General features: G+C 37.5%; 1 protein-coding gene across 3 annotated transcripts in view; it reads left to right on the top strand.

Annotated features, from left to right (window-relative positions):
- Positions 1-18,215, top strand: part of LOC131573220 (proton myo-inositol cotransporter) — a 147,979-nt gene that overhangs the window by 52,788 nt on the left and 76,976 nt on the right. For all 3 annotated transcript variants that reach the window (XM_058826952.1, XM_058826951.1, XM_058826950.1), the window contains exon 4: positions 15,311-15,419. In XM_058826952.1, coding sequence (XP_058682935.1) covers positions 15,311-15,419 — 109 coding nt within the window. The remainder of the gene's footprint in view (positions 1-15,310; positions 15,420-18,215) is intronic.

Genomic DNA, 18,215 nt, shown 5'->3' with positions numbered 1-18,215 from the left:
AAGTATAGCTTTTATGGCACTGTTCTTCTTTTCCCCTCACAAGGTTAAGTTATTTAATGAATCTTTCTGTTCAAACCTTTTATGAGCTATCCATGTCCAGGAAGATTTATTACTTCTGGGGCAAGCAAGACCATCAGATGCTCTTCTTTGGTATACCTAGGAGGGATGGCTGAAATACTCATTCTGAGTATATATTTGTATACATTTGCAGGTAAAATTTACTTTTCTTCAATTCTTAAAATGTAATATGTGCACTGAAGGCAAGGAAAATGCTTTTAAAATACAGTGTATGAATTTTTTTCTTCTTTTATATATGAAATACAAAGTGTACTTCAAGAAGTAACTGAATTATTTGTATGGTTCATTCTGAAAAGTCTTGCATTCATTCAGTTTACTTTTTTCTTTGATGCCAAACCACTAGTATCACAGTGGTGCTCTTTGAGAAAGCAAGAGCAATCAAAAAAAATTTTTGCTCCTCTTACTAACAGAAAAGTTGTTATAATGATGTAATTTGTTTTGGTTTTCAGCTCTTTACCATCTGCATGTCTTTGAGACTTGCCTTCCAGCATATACCAAATGTGAACAGTCAAAATTCAATGTTTCAGTGATAGATTAATGTGTTCATTACCTTCTTAAATATTTCTTTCCATCCTTGTAAAATAAGGGAAGATGTTGGAGACACAAATGTTAGATCTGTGTCACAGTGCTTGAGACTGGAATAACTTACTTATAGTGTAAAAACTTTCCTTGTTTAAAGTTGTATGGTGCATTTGTAGAAAATCTGTAATCAGTACAATCTTTGCAGTTGGTCCTTGTAGGTTCATGTCACAGAGTTAGTGTAATCGATGAACTTTGACATTGTAAAGCAAATAACTGGACTTTTGGAGGAGTTTAAGTAGAATGTAGTGTTAGGAAGAATGTTAAGAGACCAGGTTTACATGTTGAAATTGGGTAATAAATGCTGAGTCAGGATTGTTCTCCTAAAGCTGTATGTGTTAGGAGAGCTTTCTTGGATGAAGAGTCAGGACGGCTTAGTGTCACCTTGTACAAATGCAAGGGCATGCTGGCAGTCTGAAATGGTTACTCAAGTGTTGATGTCTCTTTTCTAGACACAACTATATGTTTTTTCTATTGTTATGTCATATTGGCTGATTTTGAGAGCTTCTCTCTACCTGAGGCCTGGGAAGAAGTGTGTCACGTAGGTGACATTTGTGATGATGGTCTTTGTCCACTGAGAATAGAAAAGCCTCCCATTTTAAATCAATGTCATTGCAATGCCATCTATCAGACATGAATGGTGCGGTGAAATACTGTTCTTTCAATCACAGAATCGAGTTGCTGCCCTTCAGGGAGGAAGGTCACAGTTTAAAAACTGAATTCTTTACTGCAGCACAGGGGTATGACATGACTTCAATTTCTTCTAGCTGTGCTCACAGGTTAGTTTACAGAGTGAATTATCTGGAAGAATCAGTGTAAAAAATATTTAGACTCTCTTCTTATAATAAATAGCATCATGTATCACATCTTTTGAGGCTTGCACTTCATAAAATACTGTGTTATACATGGTGGATACTGGTGGAGGATTTGTGGCAGAGGGTTGTTGGGTGGTTTCGAGGTAAACAGTTGGCTTGGCAGTGGCTTAGGATGGCACTGTCAGTGCAGGCCATCTGTAGAAAGCACAGAGGAAAGAACACTTTCCTCTGACTCAGCTGCAAAAGCTTCCAGGTGCTGAAGTCAGATCTACCCTTCTGTGTCCTTTTCCAGTAAGGGCAACATGTGTTGATATCCTTTGTTGTTATGTGTGTGGGATTATGCCTCTGGATCATCCCTCTCCTACAAGCTGCTGCCTCCCCAAAACCTTTTGTAGAGGATCTGTTTTTTTTTAAGAGGATTTGTTGTTTTTATGAATTTTAGGTATTTTTTGCTGGTAGAAATGTTGCTGAATCCCACATCTTTCCAGTGTCTCGTGGGTGGTGACTTACAGCCTAGCCTCAGTACTTTTCATGGGAAACTTATGTGCTTTTAAAAAATCATAAGTGATATTGGACCACTTCCTTTTTCACAAGTTATTTTAAACATAGAAAGTAGTGTGTTGTGCTTCTGCAAAATGCTCCATTCAATCACACGGGTTTCATTGTCACCCACATCACCTTGTCTGCCAGCTGCTGCCTGGAGTGACCCGATCTGCTGCTGGATGCTGCCACATTTGGTCTGGAAGTGAAAGAGCCACCGTGTCATCTTCGAAGGTCTGCAATGCACCTGGAAGCAGCTGCTGTAAATGCCCTGATATACTTTGAGTCAATGTGGAGAATCACTTGTATTTTTGTAGTGCAAGTAAACACTTTCTTGTAATCCCTCTCACATGATAGCAGCAAATATTTTTCTTCAAAACTGCCACTTGAAAGCACAAGTTCCTACTTTGTTTTCTCCCAGTTCAGTGCTCGCTCTTGCTCAACTTCTTTAGAAGTTTTGTGGGGTTTCTTAATACTGCAAAGGATGGTTTGCAATATGTTAAAACTTAGAAGAGTGTCATCTTCAGTCAGTAGTTGTTAATTGAAGTCATCATTATCTAAGGGGAATAGAGAGTCCTCTTTGCTGTGGTGTTTCTAAGCACTGACTGGTGAGGGAAGCAGGCAGGAGCTGAGGCCTCATGAGCTGCTGTGAAACAGCCAGTGGTCTGCGGAGTGCAGCTGGGAAAGGGGAGGTGAGCTGGAATGAAGCTGGAATGATCCCACAGTCAGGGTGGGATGCCTGCCTTGAGACTTGCATTTAAATAGTCAGAAGGTGTATGCAGGTCTGACATAAGAAAATCTGGTGTTGTCACTGAGAAGGAGAAAATAGAATAATTTGTATTTGATGTGAAGGCTTGTATCTGAAGCTGTTATATTTAAAATGTACTAAAATGGTGGTCTTCCCTGGAGCTGGGACTGTCAAGACACATTGCAGTAACATTGATAAGCTAATCTCTTCAGTGTTCACATTGCTGTTGGCTTTGTAACAGTAATGTGTATCTAAATGTGATCCCATTGGAAAAGCTTTCTTCTTTCAATTGAAGGCATACTTTTGGTTTCCAAAAACATTCAGTAGCAACATGATGAACACTTCTTTAAACTGATTTTAAAAAGTAAATGTCCATTTATTCAACTTTGCTAGTTGAACCTCTTCTGAGGAACCTATACTAAAATTACGATTTTTTTTCCCTAGTTGGATGTTGGTTGTCCCTGAAAATCAAGGGTGAAAGAAGAACGTAACCAGCATAGAACATAACCAGCTCTCAGAACTTGTCTTTATTTTTCTGCTGTTGCTCCCTCAACCTCTGTGTCTTCTATCACTGTTTACTAGGCTTGTTTAAAAAGATATACAGCCCTAATAAGGGGAATAGGACCTTACAATTATTTTGCAAAAAAACCCCAAATGTTCTGCAGAAAAAAGTATTCTTCTGATTCTTGTCAAAAGCTATCAACAGTAATGATGATAAGTTCTCAGGTTTTACCCTGAGCATGCTAAACTAGTAATGAGGAGGAAACTTAAAAAAGACTGGAAAAAAATCCCCAAAACTTAGACCTCCAGGGAGCTGCTGCACAATTGAATACATCTGGCTAATGTTACAAAATACTGAATTAATTTTGTCCTATATTTCTTCTAAATTAATTCTAATTAAAATGTAATAGTTCATATGAGCAGCTTATAATTGCTTTTTTCCTAGTGTGGTTTGTACAGAATCATTCCAGCTGCTATCAGCAGAAGATGCATTGACTGCATCTGCTTTAGCATTTTAGCTCTGAGCAGCAGCAGAGCTCTGCAGTGAGTCTCTTCACATCTCCCATTGTCATCCCCAAATACTTTTTGATCAGATCAAATAGTGGCGTCAGTTCCCATGGAGTAACTTCTTCTGGGGGATATTAAACCACAGATTAAATCTGCTCCAGGGATTCATTCAATATGCTTGGACTCTTTTGGGGGTGTGAAGGTTTAAATCAATGACAGAGTCTCAGGGCAGCTTCTAACAGTCCATGTATGGCAGTGTTCTGCTTAGGGGACCGACCTAAATCTAGTTAGACGTAAAACCAAAAAATGACATGTCATGGATATCTCTGGACCTCAGCTTCAAACAAGTTTGGCCTGGTGATCCTTGCTACTGCACTGCCTTACTTGCTGAGATGCACACGATCATACTGCTTCCTAAACTGTGTAATGCCCAGAGGAATGAATTCTCTTTACGAATGAGTGATCCTCTGTCTTAAAATACATTGTGGTGTTTAGTGTACAGGCATGTTATTACCTGAAAGATAATTGAGTGCTGGGATTATGTATATCCTTCTCTTACTGCAGTCCAATTTAGCACTTCTCCAAGGATGGGAGGCTTTCATAGTATTTTCTGTCCCTAAAGGAATTACTTTCCTTTATGGTGGAATTTATCTCCAAGTTACTGTGCAATGGCCAAACTTTTCTTGTAGCTTGCTTGTAGTTTAGTGTGTCAGATGCAGAGATCAAATTGTGTCTTGGTAGTACTCTGCAAGTTATACTATATTTGATTTTATATATCCACCATTCCCTTTAGTTGACCGTTAAGGTACTTGAACAGGGATTACTGCATGCATTTGTTGGCTGGTAGTTATCTCTGGCAAAACACTTGAAGAAATCCATTTATGACTGCAGCCATGTTTTGCTTTTTCCATCTTCAATGCTTGTCTGCTGGTGTCTTCAACCTAACTGTGTAGGTACAAAGTGCATAAAGGTGTATATAGGTGGAGAATGGAAGTGAATTAGCTTTTCAGCTTAGTAGCAGAACCTGCATGCTGAGCAGTGGTGATTTCTCTCAGTGACTAAGTGACAGCTCAGAGAAAGCCAGCAAATACAAAGTCAGTGAATGGAGGTATTTGGAAATCCCCTCTAAAACATAAGTGGCCTGAATTCCGCAGCTTTTCCCAGCTTTGTTGTCCCTATGTTTTTGTTTACAAGGTTTTGTTTACAAGTTGCAAGAATTTTTCCTTTCAGCCTGCTCAAAAGGTTGGTGGCAGCTGGCAGAAGGCACAGTTAGACAATGACGCTTTTGCTGAGAAACATGAAAATATTTTCTGTATCCATAGAAAGATACAGATGCTTCTTATATCTGACACTGAAAATTACCTTTCATTTTCATTTGTTTCACTGGCCCAATCCAATGCCAACCAGACTGTCGTAACTCACTGGTGATAAGAAGTTTTGCCTTTACGTTCATCAGTCTGTGCAGCCTCTAAGTGAAGTAATTGCCCCCTCCTTTTTTTTTCCAGTTAAACAGGACCTAGGACTTGATTTTTTTTTTCTTGTTTGCTTTAGTGCTTATCCTTCAAATATCTGTTTTTCATAACAAGTTGTTTTGCCTCTGGAAAGTAGTTAAACATCCTGGAAAAGTCGCTCCTGTGCATTATAGGAGATATGCATATCCTTCAGGGTAAAATTCTGTCACTTCTCTGTACCGCAGGTAATCTTCATGGCTGATCATGGGTGCGAAATCTACAATTTGCCATAAAACTAAAAAGGTTATCTGAAATTTCAGCTATTCTAGTGGTATTTTGTCCTTCAAATTTAGAAAAACTACATGCTTCTTGGGACATTTAAATGCTATTTGGTAACTACTAGTTGCTGACCACTTACTTCCACTAGGATGTTGGAGAGTGTTGTTTGAAGTTTTTCTGCACCATGTTTGACTTCAGGTAGTTTCATTTCTTTTTGATAATTGGTTAACTTGGAAAGGGTTTAAAAGCAGCATAAAAATCTACTTCACTGAAATTACAAGAAAATATCTCAGAATTCCTGTATCTTCTTGAAAAATGGGTTTCAGGTCTCTAAGTAATTTAATACAACCTTTCTGATCTTCTTTTCTATCTGCTAGATCTGTGAGGCTGCAGAGAAGCCATGAAAAGGCCCTGCATGTGTGTACCTTGCAGTGCATACTTAACTGAGTAAATGGATTGAGTATTATCTTGCATTCTGCTGGTCTTCCAGCAGCTTTTGAAAAAACTGCATTTTAAAATATTTTAAACTTGTGAGGAAACTGTTAATAAAGATGGCATTTATGCAATGCCGTTCTGTCTTCATTATGATGAAAATGGTAAAAAAAGCTTTCAGCTTCATGTAAGACTATTTGCCTTACATGAAGATTGCTTGCAGATTTATTCCATAGTATGTGAGAGACCTTGAATTGTCCATTATGAGTATTTATTCATGATCTTTCTCTATTTCTACCATCCCTCATTTTGAGATGAGGATGAGAAATCAAAGGGGACCAGAACTCCCTCAGTACAGTACTTAACAAGTACCCAATGGTTTGGGTTGGAAGGGACCTTTAGAGATGGTTGAGTTCCAAACCCCTGCCATAGGCAAGGGCACCTTCCACTAGACCAGATTGTTCAACCCCACATCCAACCTGTCCTTGAACTCTTCCAGGGATGGGTTATCCACAGCTTTTCTGGGCAACCTGTTCCACTGCCTCACCACCCTAATAGTAAACAATTTATTTCTTATATCCAATAGAATTTACCCTCTTTTAGTTTAAAACTATCACCTCTTGTCCTTTCACTGAAGACCCTGGTACAGTGTCTCTCCCAATCTATCTCATAAGCCCCTTTTATCTATTGAAAAGATGAAATAAGCTCTCCTTTATTTCTTTGTCATATTTCATACTAGTTAAGGAAGTCATCAATTTAGTATTCTACACTTGCTGTTTTCAATATTGAACTGTCTCTTCTGCAGAGGTTATAAATTCAGGGTAAAAGGTTCTTGATTAATGAAGCCTAGTATTGAAATTGCAAAACATCAGCTGTTGGCAGTTTGGAGATGACTGAGTTTTACAGGATTTGTATGTAAGGATGCTTTTCAGTCACAGTTGTTTAAGATAACCATGAAAAGTGCCGAACTTACTTTTTCATTAGTTCTGGTTGTATTAACTGGTACCATCACCATTCATTAGGAGTGCTGTACGTTTCATGTAAGAATCTTGTGGATGACCTCTGAAAGTTCTCTAATCCAATCCCTAATCAAAACAAAATAAATTAGAGCAGGTTGTGCAGGAACTTTATCAGTGAAGTTTTTACCATGGTCTGTCTGCATCTCTGTGCATTTCTGCGTTTTTTCATTTCCATATTACAAAAGAAACAGACTTCACATCGAGTCCAAATTTTCTGCATCCCAATTTACCTGTTGCTTTCTGTCTTACCATTGCAGACCTCTGAGGAACCTGGGTCTGTTTTCTCCTTGCCTCTCTGCTAGATATCTGTAGACAGCAGAACCTTTACCTTCTCTTTCAAGGTGGCACAATCCCAACTGATTCGGCATCTGCTTATACGTCGTGCTCCAGCCCATCCACCTTGGTGGTTCTTCTCCAGGCTCAGGAGCACTATGATGTGCTGCTCCTGCTGCAGGGTAGAGAAGAAGAAATGTTTCCTTGACCTGCTGACAGTGCTCCTCCTCCTCCCAGGATGTGATTGGCCCTCTGGGATGAAAAATGTAGTGTTGTTGAGTGGTGATGGTTGCCTTAGAGCCCTTGGTGTTTCTGATAGAAGATGTTTAATACTACAGTGTAATAAATTAGCTAGTACCTTGAGATGAGGTGTGATCTTAGGCTGCAGTTCAGTGTAATATTTAGGTGTTTATCTGTCATTCTGTCTTTAGTGAAACTCAACTTTGTGCTCAAGTTCAAATGCTTTCCTTAAAATAAAAAAGTTGAAGCAGTTTCTTAAGACATACTATTTTCAGCTACACGCTGTTCTACTGTGCTATCAACTATATATCCATTGATGGTACTGTCCTATTCTTAGGAAGCTGAAGTTAAAGCACCTTAACTTTAACCTACAGTGACTTTTTGATTGTTCTTCTCTCTAGGTTTTTGAATTTAGCTGAGCTGTGCTAAAAGTATAATGATTTCAAAGCAAATTTTTATAATCTGTTTAGATGTGGATCTCATCACAATTTTAACTTTTTTCCTTTTATTTTTAATGAAGATCTTATGCTAATGGCATCTGTTTTTTAAAAAGTGAGAGGAATTTTTTTAGGCCCCTTCATTAATTGGAGATTTAAATTATTAAGTTTAAATTAAACTTAAATTTTTAAGGAGATGGTCTAAGCTAAGTATGCTGTTAATAAAGCAAAAAATAATAGTGGACAACTGATAATGTTCATAAATTCCCATGGAGACTTTCACTGACCTCCAGACTCCTTTTTCAGTTCTATTAAACTTTTCTTTTCCCCCGTTCCCTCCTGGGAATGGCTTCTCGTGTCTCATTCTTTCAAAGGGCAAGAAGTAGAAATATGTTTTTACTGTTAAACTACTGGCTTGAGGCAGAAATAAAGATATTTCATTTAGAAACAAGGGATAGAGGGGGCAAAATAATATCACTAAACCAAGATTTTTGGCAGAAACAAATTGGAAAAAATGTAAGGCTTGAAGTGTGCTGTCCAGAAAATAAAATATAATATCTGTATAGGTGTTAATACAATAACACCTGTGAAGATCAGCTTGAGAGTAGAGTACTGACTAGGAGGGAACTCTTGAGTCATCAGCTTTTTTAGTGCTCTTCAAATTGAAGAACAGCAACAGCAACACACTCCCCTAAAAATTAGCCCTCCCGAAACTGTCCTGACTGCAGTTTTCTTAAATCTCTTTCCTCAACTTAAAATGAAAGGAAAAAACCTTCTAATTCCAGATTGCTAGATGCTCTGCCCTGTACTTCTCTACTGATGAGAGTGGGATGGGAAGCTCTTCAGGCTGTTACAACACTTGGCTTATTTTGGCTGGTGCCTGCGTAATGCTCCTACATCATCTCATCTTTCCTCCTTTGCTTTCTGCAGCTTTAAGTGAGGGTCACATAACTGTTTCCTATGTAAGGCAGGAGTTCTGGAGCAGACCCTGAAAAGAAGTGCTGATTTACAGGTTGTAGGTATGCACAAGTCTGCCTTAGTATCTGTTGCCTTATTTCCAAGGTACTTTCCACAGCTAGGAAGAAATCACAATGTGATCCTTGCTTTTCTCTGTTCCCAGCCCAGTCTTCCAATCACTGGAGCAGGAAATACTCCCCCTTGATCATTCCCCCACTCCACAGGTCTGACAGTGTCACAGGGGGTTCCTTTTCCCCAGTGCAGATTCTTGTTGGTCATTGTGGCCACTTCTCTGCTCTCTCTGGCATCATGTAAGAGGCCACTCTTTGTTGTCTGTTTTGTTGTAGTTTCTCTAGTTTTAAAGGACTTCATTACAGCAGATTCTGTTTTCTATAGAGAACAAGTCATACAGAGCCAAAATGCAGTCCTTTTTTTTTTGCTTCCTGACTTGCCACTGCTTCTTGTTCTATTCAGAAGTGTTATTAAATGCTGCTGCTTTTGTGCAAGTACTCAGTCATATAGATTTTCCATCACCAAAGCTTTATATCAAAGAATGTCGTATCAAAGAAAAGATTTTTTCCTTTTACAGATAAAAGAAAATGTCTTTATTTTCAGAACTCCCAAAGACCAACTCAACTTGCTGTCAAAACAAAAAAAAATCTATATTAGGGTTTCTTTTCACAATGTGTGGATTAAAAAGGTCATTTGGAGAGACCATTTATTTGAAAACCAGGTTTCCTGAGCAAAGAAAAAAACCCATTCCAGTTCATCTAGGCATGGAAAACTCCTTGCACAACCTAATTCTCTAAAATCTAGGTGGTTATGTCTAATTAGCTTTTATTTGCTTTTTGACCAGGTTGTCTGGTTAGAATATAATCACTGAATGGTTTGAGTTGGAAGGGACTTTAAAGATCATTTAGTCCCAACCCCTCTGGCATGGGCGGGGAATCTTCCACGAGACCATATTGCTCAAAGCACCATCCAGCCTGGCCTTGCACATTTCCAGGGATAGGGTATCCACAGTTTCTCTGTGCAACCCACATTCCCGTGTCTCACACCCTCACAGTAAAATATTTCTTTCTAATATCTCATCTAAATCTCTCCCCTTTTAGTTTAAACCCATTCCTCTTAGTCCTATCACTATCCACCCATGCAAAAAAAAAAAATTCCTCTCCCTCTTTTTTATAAGCTTTTAGGTACTAGGAGGTTGTAACAACATCTTCCCAGAGTTGTCTTTTCTCTAGGCTGAAAAACCCTGTCTCTCTTGGACTGTGTGCAGGAGAGGTGCTCCAGTTCTCTGGTCATCTTTGCTCTCTCCTCCCCCTGCTTCTTAGGCCCTGCTGTGCTTTGGTGTTTGTCTTGTGCCGGGGATCCCAGCACAGTCCAGAGCTGGACACAGCACTTCAGCTGGGGTCGTGTGAGGGTGGAGTAGAAGGGCAGAATCCCCTCCCTCACCCTGCTGCCCACTCTGCTCTGCATGCAGCCCAGGATGCCTTTGGCTTTTGGGGCTGTGTGCACATATTGCCAGGTCACATCCAGCTTTTCATCCAGGAGAATCCCAAAGTCTTTCTCAGCAGGGCTGTTCCCAATGAGCACTCCTTCCAGTCTATATGCAGGCTATTGGATGTTTTTGCTGTGGAAAGCTGAAAAAATGCTAAGACTCAGCTGTTAGGCAAGATCATGGTACCTAAGTTAAATTGGTTTGTATCTTCTCAGGATAATTAATGCAGTTTTGATTTTAAAGCTAATTCTTTTTTCTAATTGATTTGTTAAATTTTACAGAAAGGAAAAATTAATGAGGTTGATACTTTTAGGAAATAATCATGTAATAGGCAAGGGGAGGAAACGAATGCTTGTTTTAGTATATTATTCATACACAGGTAGTAATAACTAGCTGTAAGTGCTTTAGAGTAGGAGTCATATGTGAAGGAAGGTTCTGCAGATGATGCAGAGAAGGCTGCACTGGAAGCTGTCATTTTATAAGGAAGGGAAATCCAGAAGTGATTCCCATGTTTGTCCTTTGTTATTGAGATCACCAGCCCAAACTTTCTTTTTTTTTGTTCCCTGCTGTAGACCAGTTCCTTGAAGATTTATCTGAGTGGAAGGGAGGGCATTTGAACAAAAAAGATCCAGAAAACTACTCTGACTCTTTAGCTTAATCGATGCTAAACTGATGAGTGGCTGTGTTGTTGCTTGGCTAAACCTGCCTTCTTGGAAACGCAATGAGTTCAAAATGCTGGCAGGAGCCCTGTAAGGTTTTAAGCTGCTGCTACAAGCTGTTACCTAGATTAGCTGGCAGAAGACTGTTTGAACCTGCAAATGACTTTGGCAGGGCCCAGTCTCTAACCATAGATTCCTAGCTGTGAAATCTGTCCAGTTATTCTACTAATAATTTGAGGGATGGGGAGTCACAAGGTTTCCAGGCACCAGATGTCTGCCTGTCTTTGCTGTGGGATGTTTAGATTGGCTTTATGTCTGTACTACGTTTTCTTTTTTCCTGGAAGTGAACACAGTTAATTTTCAGAAGGAGATACTAAGAATTCATTAATATCCATTTTTCTACTTTTTAGCTTTCATTATATAAGCTCCTTTTAGAGGTAGGGTTTTTGTTGTGCTGCCTTTGAAAATCCCCTCATATTTTAGTTGCCTGTGGATCATACCCAAGCTCCTATGATTGCCATACAATCCATTTTGCTCATACAGATAAAAATCAAAATCCCTTATCAGGTGATTGATAATTTCCAAGTCTAACTTGTGGGTTATGCCTAGTAACAAGGATAACTGCTAAAATATAGGAACCTGCCATTAAAAGTTTCAGATAACCGATCAAAAAATAGAATGTTTGGAGAGCACCACTCATTTTCAGAAGTAATGTTTCGACAAGAACAGCTTCTCCTTTCCTGTTTAGCTCAGTGTAAGCTAATAAGATTTTTTTTGGATGTGAAACTAAACTTCCAATTTTTGGAAGTTTCTAATTTTGCTTTTTGCTTATAAGGATGAATGTCTATTTTGGTAGAGAGTTTGGATTATGCCATGAAATATCTACTTGAATCACAGCAATCCACTTTGTGTATAACCACTTCAAGGAATGTCACCTTCAGCAGTATCCTTGTTTTTTCATTGCTCTTTATCCTGTGTTCTCATTTTGCATAGAGGAAGCTCCAGCTGCCCTTTACTGCAGCATATTTTGAACCCTTGTTAATATTATGTGTTCAAGTTTACTTCAGTTAAAGTAATTATCAGAAACAACCGCAGAAAAAGTCCAACTAAATCTATTCTCATTGAATTCAAGGCATTAGGAGGTCTCATTGTTCTAACTTCATTTTTATTCATAGATTAGAAGAAAGAAAATAAGCATCTTGTTGTTTTCTCGAGTTCAATTGAAGTGATTCTGATGCAGGAATGTGTCTAAATCTCTCAGATGAAAACAACAACAATTAAGGCAGAAGTATCACTAACAAAAAAATTGACTTTTTGGAGACAAATCACTATTTTGTCCTTTGTTAAAATTGCCAAATATTTTTTTTTCTGTGATTTACATTTAAATAATCTGTTTCCATCTAGTTCTATGGGCAGTTAAATTGTTCCATTTTTTAAAGGTGTAATGGTTTTATTGTTTAGTGCTATTTTAATCTGTTGTCATAGCTAACAGCATATTTAAGGGTTATCTGAAACTACTGAAGTACCATTTAAGATTTCAGAAGACTTATTTTCAGAAGAAGAATGTATTTAATTCTGAAAACTTGTTTTGGTTTTCATTTTTTAGTTTAAATGCATTTTCTGTTCTTAAAATCCATATTATGCCTAGAGTTGTCTATTTTTAATAACATGGTAACATTTGAACTCAATGATATGGATGGAAGGATTTCTGATAAGAAAATGCAAATATAGTATAGCTAGTTTCAGAGCTAGATAGTTTCAATAAAAAGTTTCATGCTCGTTTGCTGTTTTACAGTCAGAGTTCTTTAGGCTTTTTAGTTGACTTTGTAAAGCTCCTTTAATGCAGAGATTAGAATTTTTTTATTTCTTTCATTCAATTTATTGATTTGTAAATCTGAAGGCTATGGATTTTATGAAAGACAATCCTTTAATTTTGTTTATGCCTATTGGTATGTGGTGGTTGCCATGGCAGATATTTGGAGCAAAACTTTTTAAATGCTGATTTGAGTATGATAATTTTTAGCATCATTTTTCTGGTACAATTAATTAGAAGTCTGAAAAACTTCCAGGTGCTTACTGAATTTAACTTGACTGGATGTTCTAAAGGTCTAAAGTTCTGACATAAAGGTCTAAACTTTCCTACGTGGTCTTAACATTTCTGCAGGGCTGCACTTCAGATGCACAGACTGATTTGTGTGATGGAGCTTTGTTGGGAGCTCACTACTCCCTCTGAGTTGCAAACCATTGTCTGAAAACAGCTGCTTTAATTTCTCACTATTCATTTTGGTGCCTTCTTCCCAATTGTTTTGTACAATGTTGTTTTATGAATAAAGTTTTATAAACTTCTTGCAAATAGGTGAGTGGTCAGGAATTATTAAAAACCTTTCAGTTCCTTAGGACATTATTGCTTCCTTTCCTAACAGTACCTGCTGTAGAGTTCCAGCTTATTCAATGAGCAGGATCATTGATGGTGGACTTGAAGATGTAGATTGTCTAAAATATCCCTTGAAAAATAAAGATAGATTTTTGAACTCAGTTAAGGACCTTATACAAAGTATATGAAGAATTAAAGATCTCTTGTAGGCATTCAGCAGCCTGGATTTACAGCGGATGCGACAGAATCAGTTGCCAGATAATATTTTTAAGTCCGAGGACTCCATGCTCAGGTGTGATGTAGGGTATGAGGACCTTGGTGGTGTTTGTGAATTAAACTTTGTGGGTACAAGTATTAGTAAATGTTTTTCTTTGTGAAATTTGAGCTCTGGACTATTCCTAGCTAGCAGTAAGTTCTGGCTTCGTTGCTTTTCCACTGAGTAAATGCCACTTTCCTTATGGAACCCTTGTCAGCCCAGTGATGTCATGAGTCTTGTCTGGGAATATCTTACAAGATCTATAGATTGACAATATATAGATTTCTTCTGAGATCTGTATATTGACTATACAGTCACTTGATTTTACTTGGAGGCTTTTTGAGGTAATGATGTGGCTAAATGGCAGGACACATAGGACTGTGTACTGTCTGTATGTTAGTGTTACTTGGAAACCAGCTAGAAAATTGGTCAAGCTGTATACTGCTATCAAAGAAGAAAAGTTAAATGATGATACAATTGAGATATGAATCAGAAATACCATAATTTTTTTTCTTAGGCAGGTCTGATTATCTTTCAGTGAAGAAAATGTTATCTAAACCCTCTTCTAGAGTCCAGCTCTTGAAGCTCTTCATAGCTTGCCAGCTTTCTGAAGCTGAAATTCTGCATCTAAATTGTTCTTCACTAACAGACTCATTTAGGGTTTTTTACTGAATCAATACTTGAAATATTTTCTGTATGTTCAGGAAACATTGAAAACATAAAAATGTAGATCCTCTTCACCTCTCTCTTTTTATTTTTCTTTGATGGCAACTCTTTTGAGTTACTCATATTGTGATTAGATGTTCTAAGTGTGCTAGATGTGACAAGATGTATAAAAGCTAGAATTTTTCACCAGGCTGTACTAGTGAAAAAGCACTAAAAGAACTACTCTGGGCAGAGAGAAGTTCAAGTAAATACTGTAGTCAGGGATTTTAAATTTTTGCTTATTATCCCATAGCTTTCTGTATTATTATTATTTTTTAAATAGGATACTTTTAAAGTCTTAGAGTTTTCTCTGTTAACCAGGAATTTTGTTCATTGTTTTTTTCTTCTTTGAGAGAATCTTAAATTCAGCCTCATGCCATTGCTACCAAAGGTATAGAATAAATGTATTAATTTCTGCTCCCTCCACTGGCCTCCAAGCTGTGCAGAATAGATCTATCCAGTACCTTCAAAGTACCCACACCTGAAACTGGTTCATGGAAACTGGGTCTTTAGGGGACTGAGGAGAACACTTTATCTCCAATATCCAGACCTGAGCAGTAACTCTCAATAACAATAACAATGGCTCTCAAAATCAACAACAATGGAAACTTTTAGAAGGGAAAAAACAGTGATATTTTGTGATAATTTTTGAGTATGTTCAGTTGCAGCTGATGTGTAATCTGTTAGTGTGATATAAGGAGAGCTGGACATTTCACTCCAGCAGTAGACACTGTACAAAAATGGTTTCATTTCTTTGCTTGGGCTTCCTGATAATCCTCTTTGTAATACAGTGCAGAAAATAAGAACTTGAATTGCCAAACAGTTCAAAAATAATTGCAATTATACAAGTTTGCTTGAAACTAAGGTGGAAAGTCTGCTATGCCTGGCAACATTGTCTTGATAGCAATCACTTAAGAACTATTATGTATTCTTTTGTTGTTGTCTTGTTTTTTTTTAAGCTGGACCTGTGATCTGCAGAATGCTAACATACCCTCCAACTCGAAGAGCCTTAATTGTGGGTTGTGGTCTGCAGATGTTTCAACAACTGTCAGGGATTAACACCGTCATGTATGTATTTTCCAATTGCTTCTTTTTATAAGTTTTAGTAAAAAATCCGTTAGTTAGCAGTTATAGATGCTCTTCTGGACAAAGTCTGAAAGGTGAAAAATTGAGTCTGAGATCTAGAATGCTGGTTTGAAATCCAGATGTTGACATATTTTACCTCACGGTAAATTGGTACAGGAGGATGTTTGTATAGGGGGAAACATTTTTATAGACATGAGAATACAAACTCTATTCTGAGAGATGTATTATTGTGTTAGGGTCATAGTCAAGGCTATGTATGTCTGGACAAGAAAGCACATTTATGGTTTGAATTTGTGTGCAAATAGTCACAATAAGGTGAGGGTTAGACTAACCATGTTAATGAGGTGGAACATTACTGTGAAGTGCTAAAGGATGCTGAGGGAAGAAACATTTACTGCTTTTACATGGTTTTGTTATGTGTATGAAGACTCAGTAAATGTGGAAGTGAAGAATGATGTATTGGGTTTTCTGACAAGCTGTCAGCTCATAACAGGAGTAGCTCTTGACAACTGTGCGATGAGCAAGAGCTTAAGATGAAATTATTGTTGGGCTGCTCTACAGGACTAATTATAATGAATATGGTTGCCTTATTGTTTTAAGAGCAAGTATAAAATATGTTGCCATAACATTTTACAGAGAAAACTATTCCTAAGGGAGCATGAATCTTAGGAAACTGTTAAAATGAACAGCTAAAAGGATAAGGCTTTTAGTGGTATCAAGAGCTACCATATTAAATGTTAAAGTAAACACTGCCATCTGTCATACTGGAAGAAAAAATGCCCCAGTATTATTAAACTGTAAAGGAAGGAAATCTGTAGCAGGTAAAGAAAGACTTCATAGAGTAGGAATTGTGAGCCAATGTGGAAACACTTGGACACAAAACTGGTAAGTTATGTGTGAAAGCCAGAAGACAGGCACAGAAAGAGCTTTGATAATTTTTTCAGACACATCAGAAACAAGAAACCTAACAGTCTCCAGGCCCAGTAAGGATCAAGATATTGGGAGTATATCAGCAGAAGATAAATGTTTAGCACTGAATCTCACAAAGACACTTTTTGCATTTGTGTTAATTATAGAGGGTATATGAAGCTTTTTGCACTAGAGCCTGCTTAGGATGTCTCAGGTGGTCTGCTTAACACTCAAGTATTAGGGGAACGCTTCTAGAGTAAGCTGATTAAAAAGTAACGAACTGATCAGGGTAGACTCAACAGATCTGGGGTAATTTGCATCCATAATCACTAAATTTGGAAATGTAGCATAATTTACATGAAGCTACAGCCCAGAAATTTTTATTTCTGTCTTTATAAAAATTAATTAACACTTCATAGAATCAAATGAGATGTGTGCTTATAAATATGAAAAATGAACACGTATGATATAAAACAACAAAGAAGAACCATGACTGTTGTAGACAGATTATAGCTTGCGTGGATGTGAGTCCATGTTTGTGTTAGAACTGTAAATCCCACATGAATTAACCATCCTAAGCAACCATGTCAACTGCAGCCAAAGTTTCTTGAAGAAATCACATCGTCACAGAAGTGAGTGAGAAGTCCTATCAGGTAAATAACTATTTAAGATAGAAAAAAAAAAAAAAGGGTGAGAATAGAAGGTCAGTTATCACAAACCAAGAATAGACTCCTACAGTGATCTATATGAAGATCTTTGCTGCTTTCATAAATCTGTGAAAGGGGTTAAACAACAAAATAACAGCTTGTATTCATACAGCATTCACAATATATTGTGAAGGTCCCCCAAATCTGTGAACACGAACAGTTGTGGGAAGATAATGCAAGATAACAGATTAGTGGAATGGCAAGTGCATTAACTGTACAATGTTATTCAGTAATGTCTGCAGGAGGGAACTGGGTAACTTAACATGCATGGCAGTCTAAATTGTTATTACGCAAAAAAGAGGGCTTGCAATTGCATTATCGTTCTATACAAACATCATGACAACATCCATGGCCAATCTGGAATAGTACAAACAGTTGCAGATGTCCTTTCTTTCAATAAGAACAAGCAGGTTATGTGTGGGGAAAGAGGTACCTGTGTTTGAACAGGATGATTAGAGCTCTGCCGCTTGGAAAAGAAATGAGGTCAGAGGAAATACAAGAGGTATATAAAGCTACTAACGTTATGGAGAGGATGAGGGAGCATGATTATTCATCATTTCTTCTAACACGTTTTTGATGACTCCTAGCTCTTACCCAGCAGTAGGTTTAAAATAAGCATTTTTTTCATGCAACACATAATTACATATTGGAACTCATTGCCACAGGATGTTACAGATGCCAAATGTAGAAATAAGTTTAGAAGTTAATTAGGGAAACTTACATAATAAACATTATTAAAATGTTATGAAATGTGGTGTGCATGCAATCTCTGGCCAAGGCCAGTCATTCTCTCAATTTGGTTCTTCTTAGTTAGGGATGCTTTATTAGACTAGAACAAAAAATTGACAGTTCACAAGGATTATGACACTGGTAGGTTGACTTTGTTTATTTTAAACTTACTATGTTTTAAAATCTCAAACTGCTTTCTATGAAGGAGGTTTTACAAATAGTTTGGAATTGACCTAATTTGCTTGTAGATGTGTAGGAGGACAGTATTACAACTATAAAATGTGATTGAATCTTAGCTTTAAAATAATAAAATGCCTGTAATAAACACACGAAGGCACTGTTGTTAAAGGACTGTATTGTCAACCATTTGCAATATCCAGTCTCTTTTAATATTCCAATATAACTACATTTTTAGTTATCAGGTATGCAAGAC

Source organism: Poecile atricapillus, chromosome Z (genome assembly GCF_030490865.1).
Source record: "Poecile atricapillus isolate bPoeAtr1 chromosome Z, bPoeAtr1.hap1, whole genome shotgun sequence".
Lineage (NCBI taxonomy): Eukaryota > Metazoa > Chordata > Aves > Passeriformes > Paridae > Poecile > Poecile atricapillus.
The sequence above is the reverse complement of the archived record's forward strand: the minus strand, read 5'-3'. Positions and strand labels throughout refer to the sequence as shown.